This window comes from Portunus trituberculatus, chromosome 1, assembly GCF_017591435.1.
Source record: "Portunus trituberculatus isolate SZX2019 chromosome 1, ASM1759143v1, whole genome shotgun sequence".
Taxonomy (NCBI): domain Eukaryota; kingdom Metazoa; phylum Arthropoda; class Malacostraca; order Decapoda; family Portunidae; genus Portunus; species Portunus trituberculatus.
The window spans coordinates 3,498,283-3,521,039 of record NC_059255.1 but is presented as its reverse complement, the minus strand read 5'-3'; the positions used below and the strand labels follow the sequence as shown (position 1 = coordinate 3,521,039).

Below are 22,757 nucleotides of genomic sequence, written 5' to 3'. Positions count from 1 at the left end.
CCGATAGCTCAGTGGTTAGAGCGCTGGCTTCGCAAGCCAGAGGACCGGGGTTCGATTCCCCGGCTAGGTGGAGATATTTGGGTGTGTCTCCTTTCACGTGAAGCCCCTGTTCACCAAGCAGTGAGTAGGTACGGGATGTAAATCGAGGAGTTGTGACCTTGTTGTCCCGGTGTGTGGTGTGTGCCTGGTCTCAGGCCTATCCGAAGATCGGAAATAATGAGCTCTGAGCTCGTTCCGTAGGGTAACGTCTGGCTGTCTCGTCAGAGACTGCAGCAGATCAAACAGTGAAGTGAAACACACACACACACACATACAAGTCCAACCCCCGCCAGTCGCCAGGGGAGTTACGTCTTGACAGTGCTACCTCAAAAAGTCCGCCTGTCCCCTGACAGCTCCTCTGTCCATCTTCGTCTCCGTTCCATTGCTGACACCAGTGACCACATAATAAATGTAAGAACTCTTCTTAACACATTTGTTACATCAGTTAGAATATCATGTAATTATGAATTAAAGAAATAAAGCATATTATGGTACAAAGTGCATGTATTAGTTTATTACAATTTAGTGCACTGCACTAAATTGTAACAAAATACATGAACTCTAAGAAACTGCAGATTCCCACTACAACCCTGTGAGAGCGGAAGCTCACCTTAGCGTGCTCCCCTTATGCAAGTGCAGGAGAGAGGAATAAAATGCAAATTGATAGGGACATCAGGATGACATCAGCTCAGTTCTTGCGGCTGTATGTGAGGAAAGAAGAAAATAATAACTTGTGGTGATGGGTGGCGACTCCTGGTAATAAAGGTGGTAACTTGTGGTGATATGGTAATGATTTGTGGTGGCAACTTGTGGTGACATGATCTCTGTCTTGCACATCCCTACTCCTATCACTGGCTACGTCCAAAGGTGTCAGTCCAGCATAGTTACACAACAGAAGACTGTTAGCTACTTCGGTCCAAGGCGTAAAAAAAAAAAAAAAGTTGTGAAAGCTTTGGGGGGTTTTGAAATATATTTTCATAGTTCCAGTGACTTCTGGTAACTTAAGTGTATTGTTTGTTACAGAGACACGACACGAGTAGTACTAAGGAAAAGAGACAACAGCTGATACTCAAGCCTCTAACACCTGAGCAATATCCCTAAACACCTGAACAATATATCTAACACCTGAACAAACACTACTAACACCTGAACAATATCCATAACACATGTACTCGTACAAAGGCCATGACACCCTACTTAAGCACTTAACCCCTGGAGAAGCCCTCGCACATTTAACCAGAAAGGAATTGAGACTCAAGCACATTTAACTGGACAATTGAAACCCTAACACGGCCACGAGTCAGCCGCCACATGACAAAGTAGCCATGGCCATAATCCAGCAGAAGAAAACCATCATATGGATCTTAGGATTTCTTTGCCTTGTCAACAGCTTCGTTATCATCGAACTCTCATACAGGCACCAATGGATTTCCACAAATGTGGCCAACAACACAGTCCTCCAGCTACCAAAGACAGTACTAGTAAACCTCCTCAAGATCTATAGAAACCTTACAGTCAACGCAATAGCTTCCACAAGAAAGGAGCCGGCTGGTCCTTGCCTTACGCTGATTGAAAAACCCAAGCCTTCACAGTCTGGTTGCTTCTCTTATTTTAGTAAGCTGCAAGTTCAACCTGTTCCAGAGAACGGTAAGCAATGCAAAACAGAACTTTCCAGATATGTTTCAGGATCACTTTTAACAGTTTCTAGATGTGGGTTTTCAAGGATCTTTTCGTGATTTCATTGAAAACTTAAAAGGTTCTGAAGGTTACTGAGGTTTTCTTGGATGCTTCTTTTTCATGATTTATTAGTTTAACGGGCTCTGTTGAAAGTTCATGGGGTCTTCAATAATACTTTTTTTTCATGATTCGAGTGATAGTTCAAGAGGTTCTAGTATTAGTTGTGGTTGTTTGCACGACGTCAGTCATAGTTTAATAGGTTCCGATTGTACTTATTCGTATTTTCATGATTCCAGTGACAGGTTTGGATGGTGCAGTGAAAGTTACTTCATATCTTATTGTCACACTGATAGAGCAACATAACTTTTGCAAATAAGAAAAAAAAAATGAAATCAAAATCACAAGAACCTGGCTAGTAAAGTAGCTTTTTGATAAGGAAGAACCATTGAGAACAAGGACCACAGCGTTATAAGAAATGTGTTACACAATTACAGACTGCGACAAGCCTTACGTCACAATCAACAAATCTGGACGTCTGGGCAACAAGATGTGTCAGTACGCCAGCCTCTACATTCTGCGTCACCTGTTTGGAGTCCGGGTCAGTCACTGCTCATTACTCTACCGTCCTATAACTTGATTATCCAGACCAGCGTTTCTCAACCCTTTGCGTAACCCTTAAAAATAAATTATATGTCTCAAGGAACCCCTGCGCAAAAACAAAAATTATATACCATATATTTATCATTTTATTTTCATCGTATTTCACGTGACAAATATCATAAAAAATTTTGAATAATTGTTTTAAGGAAAAATAATATATTATAATATTACAATAACCAGTAATTCATTGTGCGTGTTTAGTTATATTACGTATATAAAATTAAATAAAAAGTCAAAAGTGCATTAGCTTATCTCACTTATTCTTGCGGAACCCTTTGGACCTTTTGCGGAACCCTAGGGTTCCAAGCAACCCCGGTTGAGAAACCCTGATCCAGACTCTTTTTCTATTTTTTTTTTTTTTTTTTACGTAAGAGAGTCCTACCCGTTTTTCATGTTTCCGATGATAGTTTAACAAGCATTAGTAGATACTATTGATATTTTCGTGTGTTTTCATAATAATAAGTACAGTTTACCACGAGTTTTGCATTGTTAACATCTCTGGCGTTTAAAAATTCTGATCAGATACGTTCGCGAATAGGAATCTCTCTGCCTGTCTTTCCTCGACCCTCTCATAACATCTGGCTACCCACAAACAGGTGGCTATCTTCGATGAAATGCACACAACCCTTGACAAAATCTTTAAGAACATAGACATACCAGTCAAGAAACCAGACTGCTTCGTTGGGAAGGCTAAAAGTACCACCTACAAGAGTCTGTATGACAAGCTGTACAGGGCTGAGGCTACGGCCCAGAACACCATTATATCCAATATCATCACTGAGCCTCTGCTGGACACTCCTTACCACATCTACAGCTACGCTGCACCACGTGACCTGTTACTGGAGTATAGAAAGCTGATTCACTCCCTGTTTATTTTTCGAGACGAGGTGAGGCAGAATGCCATACGGAATATCGACACTGCTCTGAGGAGTTTCAATGCAACGTATCACCACAGGGACTTCCCAATTGTCACTGTCCATGTCAGACGGACGGACTACACGAAGCACCTAAAGAACCGGATAAATCTGACTCAGCTGGATAAAGTCTACTACACCAACGCCTTTGAGTTCTACAAAAAGCGGTAAGTATCTATTTTTTCTTTAAGTAGTATCCTTTTGAATTTTTCAGTGGAACCTACATAAATTAATGAAAAAAGCGAAAGTTGTTGTTTTTAAGGGTGTTATCATGAATGCAATGATTATTCAACAGGTACCATTAGAGATTATCATAGTTTAAATGGGTTTCGTGAATTTAACGATAGTTTAAGGGATACTTAGTATTTTCACGGATGATTGGGGAGTCCAGCGACTTTTCAGCCGGTGTAAGTGGAAATTATCGTGTTTTTCAATGGATTTCGTGGTTTTGGTAAAAGAATAGTTAGTTCTAGTGGAGATTATCATGTTCTTCAATGGGTTTCGTGGTTCCAGTGAAACTCATAAAAAGGAACAAGTAATGAATGACTTGTGACCTCCAATGTACACGTCATGACTGCAACACCTACCATCCTACCCGCCAGGTTGCAGCACCCTCTCTTTCTGGTGGTAAGTGACGACCCAGAATGGTGCAGAGAGAAGCTCCAGGCAAAGGACGTGCTAGTCATTGGTGAGTTCATATTTGCCATCGTCACCGTTGTCATAATTTTTTTTTATTTTCATTATCATATTCATCATTATATTTCACTTGTAATAAAACACGAAAGAATTTCACTAAAACCACCTTCATTATCATAGGAACACTAAAACATTTTGGAATATTGAACCTTCCAATAAGCCCCTGAAAACTAAAACAGAAAAGCAGATATAAAAGAAAAGAAACACGAAGATATGAAAAAAAAATAAATAAAAACCTGTAAAACTATATATATAAGAAAATCAATTCTTAAAGCACGAAAAAAAAAAAAATTCACAGTAACCAAGCTAAGCTATCAAATAACATAAACACGGACGAATTTCCAAGAAAAAATAAAGAAAAGAAAAAAAATGAAAATAAACTGAAACCTGGTAGACTATCACAAAACGAAACCAAATCCCTTTTAAACAAATAAACACCCATTACAACATAAAAACAAACAGAAAAAGCATAGTAAAAACCTAATGACTCATTGAAACCTGCTAAACTATTACAAAAGGAGACAACATCCCTTTAAAACACATAAACACCCACTACAACCTTAAAAACAGGAAAAGCATATGAAAAACCTAACAACACACTGAAAACTAATAAATTTAAACTGAGACAAAATCCTTTTCAGTCACACAAACATCCACTAGAACCATGAAAAACGAGAAAATAACCTGAAACAGCAGAAATAAAACCTGACCTACCTTTATCCACCAGCTTCAAAAGTCCCAGCCGAAGACATGGCGGCGATGAGTTTGGGAGATCATCATATTATAAGCTACGGAACCTTCAGCTTCATGGGAGCACTAATGGGGAATGGCAACATAACACACCCGCTCACCACCAACCCTCGCTACGGCTTCGTGAAGTGTATCAAGTCTCCAGTCTTTTACAATGTTGATAGGGGCGACAATCAGGAATACAGTGAATGAAGGCAAATTGGTTATCTATTTGCTTTTAATTTTCTATTTTTTTTTTTTTTTTACTATTATTTTTTCTACTAAGCGCTTCCTAAGTTTCTTTCATCTTTTCTTTCTTTCTACTAATTTTTATACTCTTCTGTTTCTAAATATTTCTTTTAATTGATTCTTTCCCTCTTAGACAATGTTTTCAGTATTCATTAACTTTAATGAAAACAATTTCTTCATTCTTTCTTCTTCTATACGATGTCTCTTATAAATACTTTCGAAATTTCCAAAAATAAATGGTTTCAAACCACTTTCTATGTAATTTTCTTCTCTTATGCAATGTTTTGATAAACATTATGCTTATATACGATGATTTCCTTTCTATATCACAGTACTTCCAAAAATGCTATTGATATTTGTAGGTGACATTCAAATCAATGTCTCTACTTTAAAAAAATACCTTTCTAAGAGACAATATATGACTTGATGGATGGTTGTCATGATAGTAATAAATATAACAAAATGAAAATGAAATTGTTCTTGTTTTTATAACATCACATCTCTATTACTACATTAAAACTACTACTACTACTTTTTGCTATTCTTTTTATCATTATTTATTTTTACATTATGGTCTATAGCGCCTGTAGGCATACTTGAGGAATATATTATATGTGGGAAGCGCTGTTAAGCTTCCACCCATTAGAGGCGGAGACAGTTTTATTTATAGTGGTAACCATATTAGGGCCCATATCACCACCCAAATGCATCTTCGGTGTAACCACCTAGAACCTTGGTATCCCGGTGACATGTAGGTAACTTTAAACCACTCCAGAAATGGCATGGCTTCAAAGCGGTATGTGGTGGGATTCCACCATCCCATGCTTACCAGTTACCACCTTATCCAATACACCACCGCCTAGTACTATATAACCCACTACTATTTCTCACAATTATAATATGGGTGAAAAGGGAGCATAATTACTGCCATCAGAATTTTCTGTGGATGTTGATATTTTTAGTGAAAGTATTTTGAGGGTAAAAATGACAAAACCACACTTCCCACAACCTCTTTATATTTTCACGGACGGAAGTTGGAGGAAAAAACAAACAAAACAAAAAATCACCGTATATCTAAACTTCAAAGCTATAATGAAAAACGGTGAAATTCGAGACGCTACTAAAGTTGATGGTAAAGAAAAATAAATTCTTAATAGAAATCTATTACGTTTTTACTTTCCTGTCATATGTGCTAAAGAATGTGATATTATTTCAGTTTATTAGAGAGAGAGAGAGAGAGAGAGAGAGAGAGAGAGAGAGAGAGAGAGAGAGAGAGAGAGAGAGAGAGAGAGAGAGAGAGAGAGAGAGAGAGAGAGAGAGAGAGAGAGAGAGAGAGAGAGAGAGAGAGAGAGAGAGAGAGAGAGAGAGAGAGAGAGAGAGAGAGACTATGTACACCATCAGTCACAATGAAAATAAAGAAAAAAGAGGAAGTACTGAAGGGATGAAAAGAATAAGGGTATTTAGGCGAGCCCAGAGATTATTCAATGCGTTCCAGTGGAGACTATCATTGTTTTTAAAGGATTTAATGCATTTTTAGCGGTTTCTAGTAGAGATTAATGGTGATTTCAACCATCTTTAGTGAGTCTAATGATCGTTTAAGTGGAGGTCATCATGAAATTTAATGGTTTTCGTGATTCAGGAAAAAGAATAGTTGGTTCTAGGGGAGGTTTTTCAACGTACAATCTTAGGTTTAGGAAATTTCAGTTTCCATAACAAGTCACAAAAGGGAACATAACACGAACCACCAATAAAACTTTGTAAAAAAAAAAAAAAAAAAAAAAAAAAAAAATGAAAACTAATAATATTGAAACCAGGAAGACCATAAAAAGCGAGAAAACCTCCTTAAACCACACTACGTAGAAGAGTTGCTTCCAAACCTTTCTTGAGCCACTTCCACTTGGAGGTGCCGTACTGTCCCTGGGTACCACTTGGTTCCAGAAAAACTCAATTCCAGCAAATACTAATTTATCACAACTCAATCTATTGCGAGGGATAAATCCGTTTCTTCTCCACCAGTTGATCGATGCCAAATTATCCTGTGTAAGGTAACAATAACTTTCCTATGAAACGAATGAAAATGAATTTAATCAAAGATCGCATATGATCCCAAGAGTGCTTATGTACCATGTGGTGGTGGCCCCCTCACATGTTTACTCTTATTACTACTATTATTTATGTTTATTCATTCACATTCTTGTATGTACGAGTACGATCGTACATTTCATATGCACTATACTTATATGTACCCACGCTCTCTGTGTTTCCCTCGCGTCTCTTGTTTTCTCGCCACATGCTGGTGTTCCTTAGTGCTCAGTTGTGGTTGTCATTCTTGGATGCACCCCTACTATCTTCCGGGTCTGTCTTCCCCTTTGACGACCTACATTGTATACTTCCGCAACATAGCGCCTTGCTACGTTTGACGGTAGCGGACTAGCTTACCGCTCGCCTTGACTTCATCCAGCCTCACGCTACCCGAGAACTTGCCTGTGCCTTAGCCAGCTTTTGTGCCACCTGCTTCCGTCTTCTACCCAAGTGATCTGTGCCACGTGCTACCGCCTGCTTTACGCATCTTTTTTGTATGCATTATATATTTGAGATGTATCTTGTATATTTCATATTTTACTGTGCATTCAACGCAGCCTTGTTCCAGACTGTTTCTGTATTTCCACTGGTGTATCTTTTTGAAATTTTGATATCTCATTTGTCTTTGTTCTTTCAGTATTTCTGATACCTCCTCTGGTAATCTTTCATTATTTTTTACACCTCTTTGCTAGTTTTTTTTTTTTCTGTATTTTCGTCGCCTCTACGGTTGTTTGTATTTTCGTCACCACTTCGTTTTTCTGTATTTTTTTTTTTTTTTTGTCGTTTCTACGGTTGTCTGTATTTTCGTCACCTCTACGGTTCTAATATACACCATTTTCTAAACGATTTCTTTCTTTATCTTTATCGCAGTGCTTCCAATAAAACTATAAATCTTTGCAGGTGACATTATCATTAATATCTGATTAAAAAAAATAATCTCTCTCTGCCTAAACAATGTACAATGTTCTGGATAGTAATTATTATATGCACGTAATTTATGTAACGAAATAAAGAGGAAACAGTGTTGATCTCAATAACATCACATCGCTATTATTACAATAACTAGTATTACTACATTGTAATGCTATAATGAAAAACTGTGGAATTTGAGACACTATCTAAGTTAACGGTAAAAAATATATTTACAAAACTCTTCTAGATTTTCTATTCTTTATATGAATGTGACAGAAGCTTGGTTAGCGTAGCCTGCGAAGGATATATATATATATATATATATATATATATATATATATATATATATATATATATATATATATATATATATATATATATATATATATATATATATATATATTCTATTATCTAATTTCCTTAACAATGTCTTCCGTGCACGTGTGTGTAGGTGTTGTGCGTAGGTGTGTGTGTGTGTGTGTGTGTGTGTGTGTGTGTGTGTGTGTGTGTGTGTGTGTGTGTGTGTGTGTGTGTGTGTGTGTGTGTGTGTGTGTGTGTGTGTGTGTGTGTGTGTGTGTGTGTGTGTGTGTGTGTGTGTGTGTGTGTGTGTGTGTGTGTGTGTAGGTGTGGGTGTGAGTGTCTTTACCTATGAATTGCCAGATGGAGCAAGTAATTTCAGCAAGACACAAGACAGCATCACATTGTCCTTAGTGTAACACCATTGCTTCGCCAGGCAAGAGTTCCCAGTGTCTCATAGTACGTATTTCCAAAGACCACAAAGTTGCTAAGTGACGTTTTTCTGTACAAGAATACAAATGTTAGTGTAAACTTGAGTATCAGGCGTACACGTGGCACTTTATTCAATGCGGTGAATGATTTTCGCTTGCCATTCCCAGCCATATGTTTGTCTAATTCCCCAAACCTGTCTACTGATTCAGCACCAATTGTCTGATTACTGAGTGTATTCCAGGCCATTCCAGTGCATCCGCTACTCTGTTTAAGAAACAATTCTCTCTCTCTCTCTCTCTCTCTCTCTCTCTCTCATATATATATATATATATATATATATATATATATATATATATATATATATATATATATATATATATATATATATATATTATAAAGTTTGAACCAATTATTTTTTGTCCTAAAAATTATTGTCATTTCGTTTCGACTTGGTTGACGACTTGGCAGTGGTGACGTGGTGGTGATTTGTGGTGACGTGGTGGTGATTTGTGGTGACCTGGTGATGATTCGTGGTGCTCTGGTGGTGACTTGGTGACGTGGTGGTTAGTTGTGGTGATGACATGGTAGTGACTTTTGGTTGTGATGTAGTTATGATGTGGTGTTAAGATATGAATTATATATTACGATTTTCTTGCTTCGTCACATACAACCGTGGAAACTTGGCTGACGTCAGCTGAATGTCCCTATCAATTAGAACTTTTTTTTTTTTCTCATGTACGAGTACCTGCATCAGGAAACCATGCTTAGGTCAGCTTCCGCTCTTACAGGCTCGGTGTGGGAATCTGTAGTTGTTTATTGTACATATATTTTGTATCATAATATGTTTCATTACATGATGCTCTAACTGAGCTCTTACATTTACGAGCCAGTCACCAGTGTCAGCAAGGGAACGCTGACGAAGATGGACAGAGGAACTGCTGGAGGCAGACGAAGTTTTGCGGTAGCACGCTCAGGACGTAACCGTCTGGCGACTGTGTGTGTGTGTGTGTGACCGTCTTGGTTTAGTGTAAATAACTGTACATTTAAACTAATTCTACAAAGGTGACAAGGCAAACTGACTGTCTTCAGTCCCTTTCTCATCGCCGAAATGTTGCATCTTCTATCTTTTATACCTATTTTCACCCTAACTACTCTACTGATCTTGCTAACTGCATGCCTTCCCTCTCCCTGCGGCCTCGCTGCACAAGGCTTCCTTCTTCCTCTCATCCCTATTCTGTTCAAGCCTTTAATGCAAGAGTTAACCAGTACTCTAAATCATTCATACCTTTCTCTCGTAAACTCTGGAGATCCCTGCCTGTTTCTGTATTTCCATTTTTCTGTGACTTGACTTTTAAAAGGAAGTTTTCAAAACCTATGTCCCTGTCCTTGGGCTATTTCTTTATCATCTTTAAGGGAAGTGGCATTTCAAGTGGGTCTTTTTTTTCAATCTTTTGTTGCCCTAGGCTTATTTTCCCTCTTGCATAAAAAAAGAAAAACATGTAGACTTGCACTATAATAGTTTAAATGTACAGTTATTTGCACTTAACTAAGACAGTTTTGCAAACTACATGTTTGTTTGGCTTGTCACCTTATGGGAAACAGTGCTCATAGAGTCGTTGAACGAATAACACAGGTGATTCGATTACAACTCATAACAAACATAACAATGACCATATATATTTTTTATTGTTTCATTGCTGCCACCACTGTTATGGAAGGTGACAAGCCAAACACATATATAGACTTGTGTGTGAAGAATATCTTGGTTTACTGTAAATAGCTGTATATTTTAAATTAATATAGTGATTGTCTTGTCACCTTCGTGGACTTTGTGAACTACATATATTAGTTTAAATGTTCAGTTATTTACACTAAGCCAAGACAGTTTATCGCACGCGCGCGCGCACACACACACACACACACACACACACACACACACACACACACACACACACACACACACACACACACACACACACACACACAAGAATATGTCCCCGTCAGTCGCCATGGAGTTACGTCCTTGACTGTGCTCCCGCAAGCCTCCGTCTGCTCTTCTGTCCATCTTCGGCAGCGTTCCCTTAGTGACATTGGTGACCGTCTCGTAAAAATAAGAGCTCTTTCAAACATACCTGCTACATCAGTTAGAGTATGATGTGATTATGAATTAAAGAAATAATACATATTATTGTACAAATGCATGTATATGTTAGTGTACTTTATTATAATGAAATACACGTACACGAAGCAACTACAGATTCTCACAGCGAGTCTGTAAGAGCGGAAGATGACGTCAGCATGGTCCCCTGGTGCAGGTGCATGAGAAGGAGAGAGAAAAAAAAAATCATATAGACATTCAGTTGACATCAGTCCAGTTCTTACAATTGTATGAGAGGATATAAAAAAAAAAACAATATAAAAATAATATCCTATCAGCGGTGGTTACTTGTGGTGATGACGTGGTGACGACCCCCGACCTGCCCATTCCTGCTCCCGTCACTGACTATATCCAAAGGTATACTCCATCAGGAGTTACACATGACAAGAATGCTAGCTACCTCGCTCCAAGGCATAAGAAATGCCAAAGATATGATCAGAACTGACACATCTATCAAACAGGTTGAAGAGAAAGTTTTTGAGGGTTTTGAATTGTTTACATGATTCCAATAACTTCTGGTAACTTAGTGCATTGTTTGTTACAGAGACAAGTGAAATACTAAGAAAGAAAGACAACAGCTGGTACTCAAGTCCGTAACACCTGAACAATATCTTTAACACCTGAACGAAAACCACTAACACCTGAAGAAACACCCTTAACCCCTGGAGAAAGCCTCGCACATTTAACTGGAAAGAAATTGAGAATAAACCACATTCAACTGGAGAATTGAGACCCTAAAACGGCAAGGAGTCAGCCACCCTATGACAAAGTAGCCATGGCGATATTCTATCAGAAGAAAACCATCAAACGGATCTTAGGATTTCTTTGCCTTGTCAACAGCCTCGTTATCATCCGACTCTCATACAGACATAAATGGGTTTCCACTAAGGAGGCCAAAAACACATTCCTCCAGCTACCAAAGCCGGTATTAGAAAATCTCCTCAAGATCTATAGAAATCTTACAGACAACACAATAGCCTCCAAAACAAAGGAGCAGGCTGGTCCTCGCCTTACGTTGATTGAAAAACCCAAGGAGTTCCCTTTACAGTCTGGTTGCTACCCTTATTTCGGAAAGCTGAAAGTTCAACCTGTTCCAGAGAACGGTAAGGAATGCATCACAGGACTTTCCAGAATTAAGAGGATAAAATATTTCGGGATCATTTTTAACAGTTTCTAGATGTTTGGTTGGGGTTTTACAGGATGTTCTCGTGATTACAATGATAACTTGGTTATTAAGTTTTCTTGGATGTTTGTTTTTCATGATTCATTAATTTAATAGGCTCTGTTGAAAGTTGATAGTTTTCAACTGTGCTTTATTTCATAATTCGAGAGATAGTTGAAGAGGCTCTACTAAAAGTAATTGTGGTTTGCAAGACTCAAGTCATAGTTTTATAGGTTCCAGTTGTACTTATTAGTATTTTCACAATTTTCATGATTTGGACGGTGCAGTGAAGGTTACTGGAAATTTCATTATCACAATGATAGAGTATCATAACTTTTGCAAATAGAAAATTGAAAACAAAATCACACGAGCCTGACTAGTTAAATGGTCAATGAGAACGGATCTTAGCCTCATAAAGAATGTGTCACACTGTTACAGACTGCGACAAGCCTTACGTCACAATGAACAGGGCGGGGTGTCTCGGCAACAAGATGTGTCAGTACGCCAGCCTCTACATCCTGCGTCACCTGTTTGGAATCCGGGTCAGTCACTGCTCACTGCTCAACTGTCCTATAACTTGATTATCCAAACTCTTTTTTTTTTTTTTTTTTTTTACGTAAGAGGGTCACCCACGTGTTTCATGCTTCCGATGATAATTTAACAAGCTTTGGTAGAAATTATTGGTATTTTCAATGGTTTTCTTTTTCAAGTCACAATCATAGGTACAGTTTAACACGCGTTTTGGATTGTTAACATCTCTGGCGTTTAAAAAGTTCTAATGTGATAGCAATGCGTTCACGAATAGCAATCTGTCTGTCTTTCCTCGTCCCTCTCATAACAGCTGGCTATTCACAAACAGGTGGCTATCTTCGATGAAATGTACACAGAGCTTAACAAAATCTTCAAAAACATAAACATACCAGTCAAGAAACCAGACTGCTACGTGGGGAAGGCTAAGAGCACCCTTTACAACATCCTTTATAACAAGCTGTACAGGGCTGAGGCTACGGCCCAGAACTCCATCACCTCCAATATCATCACTGAGTCTTTGCTGGACACTCCTTACCACATCTACAACTTCCCCGCACCACGAGACCTCTTACTGGAGCATCGAAACTTGATTCACTCCCTGTTCAATTTCCGAGACGAGGTGAAGAAGAATGCCATACGGAATATCGACAATGCGCTTAGGAGTTTCAATGCGACCTATCACCACAGGGATTTCCCAATTGTTACTGTTCATGTCAGACGGACGGACTACACGAAGCACTTGCAGTACGAGATGAATCTGACTCAGCTGGACAAACTCTACTACACCAACGCCTTTGAGTTCTACAAGAAACAGTAAGTTTATTTTTTTTTTTTCGTGGGACCTACGTAGAATGAAGGGATGAAGTTGGTGTTTTTACGAGTGCTGTTGTGAGTCCAGTGACTGTTGTAACATGTACCATCAGATATTATCATAGTTTTACAGGGTTTTGTGACTTTGACAATAGTCTAATGGTTATCTATGGTTTTCAATGGTGTTTGGTAAATCTCATGAGTTCAGCTGGTTTAAGTGGAGGTTATCATGTTTTTTAATGGGTTTCGTGGTTCCAGTGAAAGTCACAAAAAGGAACTCGTAATGAAAGACTTGTGATCTCCAATATACATACCCTGACTACAACACCAACCCCCTCCCCACCCTACCCACAGGTTGAAGCGCCCTCTATTTATGGTGGTAAGTGACGACCCAGAATGGTGCAGAGAGAAGCTCCAGGCAAAGGACGTGCTAGTCATTGGTGAGTTCATATTTGCCATCGTCACCGTTGTCATAATTTTTTTATTTTCATTATCATATTCATCATTATATTTCACTTGTAATAAAACACGAAAGAATTTCACTAAAACCTTCTTCATTATCATAGGAACACTAAAACATTTTGGAATATGGAACTTTCCAATAAGCCCCTAAAAAAAAATAATAATAAAAATAAATAAATAAAAAAAAAAAAAAAAAAAAAATATATATATATATATATATATATATATATATATATATATATATATATATATATATATATATATATATATGAAAAATGAAAAAAAAAACTACAATCTGTTATACTATCAAGAAAACCGTGAAAAACTGTTCCTAAATCATGAAAAAAAAACTTCTCACAATAATCTATCTACTATTAAGCAAAGGAATAAAAAAAAGGTAAGAATTTCCAAGAAAAAACTGTAAAATGTAGCAAAAAACCACACGAAAACCCTTAATACCCAAATGAAACCTGCTAAACTATCACAAAACGAGAATAAACACCCATAACCTTAGAAAAAAAAAAAGCACATGAAAAACCTAATGACACATTGAAACCTGCTAAACTATTACAAAAGAAGACAACATCCCTTTGAAACACATAAACACCCACTAGAACCTTAAAAAACAGGAAAAGCACATGAAAAACCTAACAACACAAAAACATTTTTTAACTTAAATCAAGACATCCTTTTCAGTCACACAAACATCCACTAGAACCATGAAAAATGAGAAAATAACCTGAAACAGCAGAAATAAAACCTGACCTACCTTTATCCGCCAGCTTCAAAAGTCCCAGCCGAAGACATGGCGGCGATGAGTTTGGGAGATCATCATATTATAAGCTACGGAACCTTCAGCTTCATGGGAGCACTAATGGGGAATGGCAACATAACACACCCGCTCACCACCAACCCTCGCTACGGCTTCGTGAAGTGTATCAAGTCTCCAATCTTTTACAATGTTGATAGGGGCGACAATCAAGAATACAGCGAATGAAAGCAATTTGATTATTTATTTGCCTTTATTTTGATAGCTTTTGTCTTGTTTTAACTCCATTATTACTTTTTCTACTAAGTGTTTTTGTATACCTTTTCTTTCTTTTTACTAATTTTATACTCTTATGTTTCTAAATATTTCTTTTAATTGATTATTTCCCTCTTAGTTAATATTTTCAGTACTTTATATGTTTAATGAAAACAATTTCTTTATTCTTTCTTTACTACACAATGTCTCTTATAAATACTTACGGAATTTCCAAACCACATTCATCGTCATTTTCTTCTCTAATACAATGTTTTAATATACATTGTACGTTTCTATATGATATTTTTTTTCTATAACACAGTACTTCCAATAATGCTATTGGTATTTATGCGTGACATTCACAGTAATGTCCCGTTTTTTTTTTTAAATACCTTTCTATTAGACAATATATGACTTAATGGATGGTTGTTATGATAGAAATAAATGTAACAAAACAAAAAGGAAACTGTTCTGACTTTTATAACACTATTGTTATTACTATTACTATAACACCTACTACTATTTCTCACAATTATAATATAAAAAAAGCTATGGGTGAAAAAGGAGCATAATTACTGCCATCAGAATTTCCTACGGATGTTAATATATTTAGTGAAAGTGTTTTGAGGGTAAATATGACAAAACCACACTTCCCACAAACTCTTACATTTTCATGGATTGAAGTTGGAGGAGGTTAAAAGAAAAAAAAATCACCGTATATCTGAACTTCAAAACTATAATGAAAAAGTTTATATATATATATATATATATATATATATATATATATATATATATATATATATATATATATATATATATATATATATATATGATGACTTGGAGTTTAGTGTCTGTGTTGATGGGCGAGACGTTGTTGTGGATGATCTTCTTTACGGCTTTCTCGTCTTCTTTGTATGCTGAAGACATCGTGTTCTTGTAGTAGAGAGTGATGCACGATGTTTGTTGCTCGGGCGGATTCTCGCGGATGTAGTTGTCCATGCGGCGACGTATGACTTCGTCTATTTCTTTTGCGGATAGCCGTTGTTGCAGAGAAGCTGGGAGATTCTTTTTAATTCAGCGTGGACTGCATTCCATGAGGATGAGTGCGTGAGAGCCCTCCTGACAAAGGCATTGATGACGCTGTGTCTATATTTTTCTGGGCAGTCACTTTTTCCGTTTAGGCAGAAGCCGAGATTCGTAGATTTAACGTAGACTGACGTGGAGAAGCAGGAGCTTGAACGGTGCACCATGACGTCGAGGAAGGGGAGCTTGTTTTCTTCTTCTAATTCGTGTGTGTAGTTGAGGCAGGAGTGTTTCTTGAAATTCTCGATCAGGTGCAGTACTTCCTCTTCAGTGTTGGCGTTGATGAAGATGTCATCGATGTATCTTGCGTAGACTGTTGGTTTTATGTCCGGGTTTTCCGCGAAAACCTTTTCCTCGACGGCCCCCATGTAAAAATTGGCAAAGAGGACACCGAGAGGAGACCCCATGGCGACGCCGTCGCATTGTACATACATCTTGCCATCTGGTCCGTAAAAGGCAGCTTCCTTGGTGCAGGTGCGTAGCAATGTCCGTAGAGTTTATTCAGGGATGGTGAGTTTCTTGCCGTCTGTGTGGTAAACTTCCTTGCAGATGATTTCTATGGTATCGTCTATTGGGACGTTAATAATATTAAAACAAGCTAAACCATAAAAAAAAAAGGAGAGAAAATCTCTAAAACACACTCACTACGTAGAACAGTGGTCTTCAAACTTTTCTTGAGCCAATGCCATTTGAAGGTGCCGTACAGTCCCTGGATACCACCTGGTTCCAGAAAAACTCAATTCCAGCAAATATCAATTTATCACAACTCAATCTATTGCGAGGGATGCATCTGTTTCTTCTCCACCAGTTGATTGATGCCAGGTTATCTTGACTGACACAATAATAATTTTCCTTAGAAATTAATTAAATTTGATTAAAGATCGCATGTGATCCCAAAAGTGTTTATGTACCATATGATGGTAGACCCCTCATGTTTTTTTTTTCTTTTATGTTATGGCCTATAGTGCCTGTAGGCATACTTGAAGAGTATATGCGGGATGCGTTGTTAAGTTTCAGCCCATTAGTGGCACAGGCACTTTTATTTATAGTGGTACCCATATTAGGGCCCATATCACCACCCATTTGCATCTTTGGTGTAACCACCTGGGAACCTGGATATCATGGTGACATGTAGGTAACTTTAAACCACTCCACAAATGACATGGCTTCAAAGCGGTATGTGGTGGAATTCGAACCTACGCGTGGACGTCTGCCCGATCTCACCTTATCCACTACGCCACTGCCTCCATTATTACTAGTATTATTTTATGTATATTCGTTCACATACTTATATGATTATATATTTCATATGCACTATGTTTATATACCCACGCTCTCTGTGTTTCCTTCGCGTCCCTTTTGGCGCCACATGCTGGTGTTCCTTAGTGTTCAGTTGTGGTTGCGTCATCCTAGGATGCACCCCTACTATCTTTCGGGTCTGTCTTCCCCTTTGACGACCTACGTTGTGTACTTACTGCAATACATACATCAAGTGGACATTGGAATTTGTTTTACTTCTCCAGCCACGGTGTACACAGCATCCTGTTACGTTTGACGGTAGCGGACTTGGTTACGCCTCGCCTTGACTTCCTCAAGCCTCCTGGTACCCGAGGTCTTGCCTGTGCCTCAGCCAGCTCTTGTGCTACCTGCTACCGCCTGCTACCCCAAATTATCTGAGCCATGTGCTACCGCCTGCTCTACGCTGTTCCTATGTGACTGGTGTGTGTGGTGCCTTCATCTTCCTGTGTGGTGAACTTCGCTTGTGTTGGCCAGCCCCCAGCCAGCTTCTCTTTCGGCGTTGAGTCTTGACTCACCGGTACACTACATTACCATTAGATCTTTTGCCTCATGTTAGGTTAACTTTGCATTGCATTGTATTTTTCTTATTCCTTGTTTGGTGTCCCAGGTGTGTTGTTTGTTTTGCCTCTTGGGAGGGAATTGTAAACTGTCGTGCTTAAGGGGACGCCTTTAGGCATGACAGGATGCACCTTTTTCCTTTACATGTACTTTATTATGTATTTTTTCTCATATACTTTTGACTTTTGGGTACCTAAGTAGCGTGGGTGCATCTTTTTTGTATGCATTATGTATTTGCCATGTATCTTGTATATTTCATATTTTACTGTGCATCAACGCAGCCTTGTTCCAGACTGTTTCTGTATTTTCACTTATGTATCTCTTTGAAATTTTGATATCTCATTTGTCTTTGTTCTTTCAGTATTTCTGAAACCTCCTCTGATAATCTTTCATTATTTTTTACACCTCTTTGCTAGTTTTTTTTCTGTATTTTCGCTGCCTCTACGGTTGTTTGTATTTTCATCGCTTCTAAGGTTGTCTGTGTTTTCGACGCCTCTATAGTTCTAAAACACACCATTTTCTATAAGATTTTTTTTTTTTTTTATGTATATCACAGTGCTTCCAAAAAAGCTATACATCTTTGCAGATGACATTATCATTAACGATTGTACTTAAAAAAAAAAAAAAAAATCTCTGCCAAACGAGGTACAATGTTCTGAATAGCTGTTATGTCACAAAATATATATAACGTAATAAATACCATCACATCGTTATTACTACAATAACAATTATTATTACTAAATTTTAATACTATAATGAAAAACAGTGAAATTTGAGGCACTAGCAAAGTTAACGGTAAAAAAACATATCAACATGAGCTCTCAGAAATATTCTTTTCTTATAGAAGTTAATGTAACACTATTTCAGTTTTTGAATAGAGAGAGAGAGAGAGAGAGAGAGAGAGAGAGAGAGAGAGAGAGAGAGAGAGAGAGAGAGAGAGAGAGAGAGAGAGAGAGAGAGAGAGAGAGAGAGAGAGAGAGAGCGGGGAAAGGGAGAACAGACGGAACGAGAATGTCACAAGAGCTTGGTTAGTGTAGCCTTAAAGATATATATATATATATATATATATATATATATATATATATATATATATATATATATATATATATATATATATATTCTATTATCTAATTTCCTTATCAATGTTTTTCGTGCACGTGTGTGTGTGTGTGTGTGTGTGTGTGTGTGTGTGTGTGTGTGTGTGTAATTTATAATAATAATAATAATAATAATAAACGGTTTATTAATTAGGCAATGTAAAAAAATACACTGAAAATGTACAGGGGGTGGGACATTACCACAATGAACTAAAAATGCTTAACCTAACTATGGATAAACTTAACCTAGAAATTCACTTATTTATTTAAAGCTCGCACAATAGTGGGCACCGCGCTGAGTCGGTACCGATCCGTGCGCGGTGCTCTCAAAGGCGCCACGCGATTATGGTGTCGGGTGGCGCGAGCAGGGGGAGGCACGTCGGGTGGTAGCAGGTGGCGGAGACGTGGATGACGCAGCAGTCCTTCCCCAAATTTTTCCAAGGCTTCCTGGTGTCTTGTGGCCAGCCTCGGCAGACTCAGGCAGGTCAGGGCGTCCTCGTAGGACCTGTAGGCAGGCCCAAGGATGACCCTGAACGCCCTCCTCTGAACCCTCTCCAGCTGTTGTCGTTGTGTGAGGTTCAGGAGGAGGACCACGCTGGGGCGGCGTACATGAGCTTAGGGAGTATAAAGATGAGGTACACTCCCCTCAGCTCATCTGCCGGTGCTCCCAGGGACCTGAGTCGGCGCAGTAAATAGATTTTATATGAGGCTGACCTGATGATGTTGGAAACATGCTGCTTCCATGTTAACTGATCATCCACCAAGACACCTAGAAGCTTGGTGCTGCGGACCACCTGGAGGGAGTGAGGGCCCACAGAAAGCTGGGGAGGGGGAACTGCTGCTGTGGAGGTACAAATGTGCATCACCACGGTCTTGGTGTGGTTGATGGTCATTTTGTTGTCCTCCGTCCACGTCTGTAGTTGGTTTAGAGTGGACTGCAGTGCTGAGAAGTCTGGGTTGGTGTTGTTGACGGGTACGCCCACGGTGCAGTCGTCCACATACTTCCAGCGGTGGGGGGTGTGGACGAGAGCATCGTTGATAAGGATGAGGAAACACAGGGGACCCATCTTGGTCCCCTGAGGGACCCCGCATGTGAGCTGTTGGAAAGAGGAGACAGAGCCCTGATAACGAACGGCCTGACGCCTTCCCGTGAGGAAGTCTGCCAACCACGCTATCAGGTAGGAGAGAGGCCCAGAGTGATGGCTTTATTTATCACAACAGTGTGATCAACAAGATCAAAGGCCTTTCTGAAGTCCACAAAAGCAATAGCTAGAGAAGTGTTGCGTTTGTCCAGGTGGCTGTGGACGAATTCCAGGAAGCTGACAAGGTAGTGAGATGTGGAGGTGGATTTAATATTGCCAAATTGTTGTGTGTCAATAGAGTTACAAATTTTGTTATAGGCCCAGTCGAAAACAAAATCTTCACAGATAAGGCTGGGTATAGGGGTGATGGCGACTGGTCTTAGATCATTCAGTGACTGTGGATTAGAAATTTTGGGGAGGGGGGTGACGTAAGATGTCTTCCAGTCATCGGGGCAGGAATGTTGAGCAAGGGAGGCATTGATGATAGAGCAAAGGGGTGTGGCAAGTTCTGGGGCAAATTCTCTGTAAATTTTGATGGGGAGGTCAGTGGGAGTGGTGGATCTGTTTAGTTTAAATTTAAGAAGCTTCCTGTAAACATCAACCTCCTGGACAAGGGGTGGAGGGGAGGAGGCAGGGAGGTAGGCTGGGAGAGTAGTGGAGTGAAGGGGAGGGAGTGTCTGACAGATCGCAGCGAAGTGACCGTTAATCTCTTCGGCCGCGCTGTCAGGTGAAAGGTGTGAAACACAGGGAAGAGAAGAGGCTTGCTTTTGTAAACCACACAAAGACTTAATCTTGTCGTACCACTGTCTGTTGTTAGTAAGCTTGAGATGGTGAATTTTGTCTGGGTAGTAGCTTGCCTTGGCTTTTTTAATTTCCCTGATAACTCTGTTCCTTAAACTCCTGTACTGGTCAGGGCTAGAGTGGAAAGCCCTGTCACGCTGACGAAGGAGTCGTTTGATGCAGGGCGTCATCCAAGGGGCATCAGATGGGTCTACTGTGATGTCCTTGGTGGGAAAGTAGTGGTGGAACGCTTCCGTTGTGGTAGTGAAGTAGTTCCGCCATTTTGTGTGGACGTCTTCCACCTCCAGTACCTCGGTCCACGGATGAAGTGTTAGCCACTGCCCAAATTCCCTCATGGCGGAGTCAGGCATGGGCCTGTGGGATCTGGTGACAGTTGACCTGGGAACCGAGGTGGTGGGGGGTGGGTGTCCACAGGATGGAGAGGTGGGTGCTGCGTCCCATGGGGGGGGGAGTGGCTTGGGAGGCGAGTACTGCTGGCTCAGGTCTGTCATGATAAGGTCGAGGGTGGACTGGTGGTGGGTGGGGAAGTCCACGACCTGGGTGAGGTGTAGCTGGTGCAGGATTTCACTGATATCCAAGCGGTTGAAGTCCCCACAGATTACCAGCTTGGCAGCAGGAAATCTCACCCGTAAAGCATCAGCAGTCTCGATGATGTGATCAGTGAGCAACCGTGCAGTGGCGGCCCGTGGAGGGTGGTAGACAACACACACAATGATGGAGGCTGTGTTGCGGGGTGGCAGGGGGTAACCCTCACCCACAGGGCCTCCAATCCGGCGGGGACGTCGACGTGTAGGTGTGAGGGGCTGAGGTCAGAGCGGCAAAACAGGGCCACTCCCCCCCTGCGTTGATTCCTGAGGTGGTGGAACAGCTGGAAATCTTGAATCATACACACCTCAGGAGTTATCTGCCACGCGATGTGTGTGTGTGTGTGTGTGTGTGTGTGTGTGTGTGTTGGGCTTATGTGGCTTGGTGTGCGTGTCTTCACCTATGAATTGCCAGATGGAGCAAGTAATTTCAGCAAGACACAAGACAGCATCACATTGTCCTTAGTGTAACACCATTGCTTCGCCAGGCAAGAGTTCCCAGTGTCTCATAGTACGTATTTCCAAAGACCACAGAGTTGCTAAGTGACGTTTTTCTGTACAAGAATACAAATGTTAGTGTAAACTTGAGTATCAGGCGTACACGTGGCACTTTATTCAATGCGGTGAATGATTTTCGCTTGCCATTCCCAGCCATATGTTTGTCTAATTCCCCAAACCTGCCTACTGATTCAGCACCAATTGTCTGAATACAGAGTGTATTCCAGGCCATTCCAGCACACTCGCTACTCTGTTTAAGAAACAATTCCTTTCTCTCTCTCTCTCTCTCTCTCTCTCTCTCAAGTTTGAACCAATTATTTTTTGTCCTGAAAATTATTGTTATTTCCTTTCGACTTAGTTGATGACTTGGTAATGTGGTGACGTGGTGGTGATTTGTGGTGACCTGGTGATGACTTGTGGTGCTCTGGTGGTGACTTTTGGTGACGTGGTAGTGAGTTGTGGTGATGACATGGTAGTGACTTTTGGTTGTGATGTAGTTATGATGTGGTGTTAGGATATAAATTGTATATTACTATTTTCTTGCTTCGTCACATACAACCGTGAAAACTTGGCTGACGTCAGCAGAATGTCCCTATCAATTTGCATTTGTTTTTCCTTTTCATGCACCTGCATCAAGGGAGCATGCTTAGGTCAGCTTCTGCTCTTACAGGTTTGGTGTCGGAATCTATAGTTGTCTAGCGTACATATATTTTGTATCATAATATACTTCATTACATGACGCTCTAACTGACGTAGCAGATGTGTTCAGAAGAACTCTTACATTAGTTACCAGTGTCAGCAAGGGAACGCTGACGAAGATGGACAGAGGAACTGCTGGGGGCAGACGAAGTTTTGCGGTAGTACGTTAGGACGTAACTCCCATGGCGACTGACGGCGACTGGACTCGTGTGTGTGTGTGTG

General features: G+C 39.8%; 3 protein-coding genes and 1 non-coding gene across 4 annotated transcripts; 3 read left to right on the top strand and 1 right to left on the bottom strand.

Moving 5' to 3' along the window:
- Trnaa-cgc lies at positions 1–72 on the top strand. The gene has a single exon. It is a non-coding gene; the product is annotated as a tRNA-Ala (tRNA).
- A 1,008-nt stretch (positions 73–1,080) lies between these two features.
- On the top strand, positions 1,081–5,432 carry LOC123503506 (galactoside alpha-(1,2)-fucosyltransferase 1-like). Its single transcript, XM_045253373.1, has 5 exons — positions 1,081–1,686; positions 2,211–2,314; positions 2,973–3,457; positions 3,893–3,978; positions 4,714–5,432. Exons 1-5 carry the CDS (start codon positions 1,365–1,367, stop codon positions 4,926–4,928), a joined length of 1,212 nt encoding a protein of 403 aa, XP_045109308.1. The 5' UTR covers positions 1,081–1,364; the 3' UTR covers positions 4,929–5,432.
- Positions 5,433–10,974: 5,542 nt separating this feature from the next.
- LOC123520469 (galactoside alpha-(1,2)-fucosyltransferase 1-like) lies at positions 10,975–15,349 on the top strand. The gene is made up of 7 exons (XM_045283143.1): positions 10,975–11,002; positions 11,124–11,202; positions 11,686–11,948; positions 12,446–12,549; positions 12,867–13,351; positions 13,703–13,788; positions 14,593–15,349. The coding sequence occupies exons 1-7, from the start codon at positions 10,975–10,977 to the stop codon at positions 14,805–14,807; spliced, it is 1,260 nt and encodes a 419-aa protein (XP_045139078.1). The 3' UTR covers positions 14,808–15,349.
- Positions 15,350–15,853: 504 nt separating this feature from the next.
- LOC123519873 lies at positions 15,854–16,324 on the bottom strand. Its single transcript, XM_045281919.1, has one exon. It carries the CDS (start codon positions 16,322–16,324, stop codon positions 15,854–15,856), a length of 471 nt encoding a protein of 156 aa, XP_045137854.1.
- Positions 16,325–22,757: the final 6,433 nt, after the last annotated feature.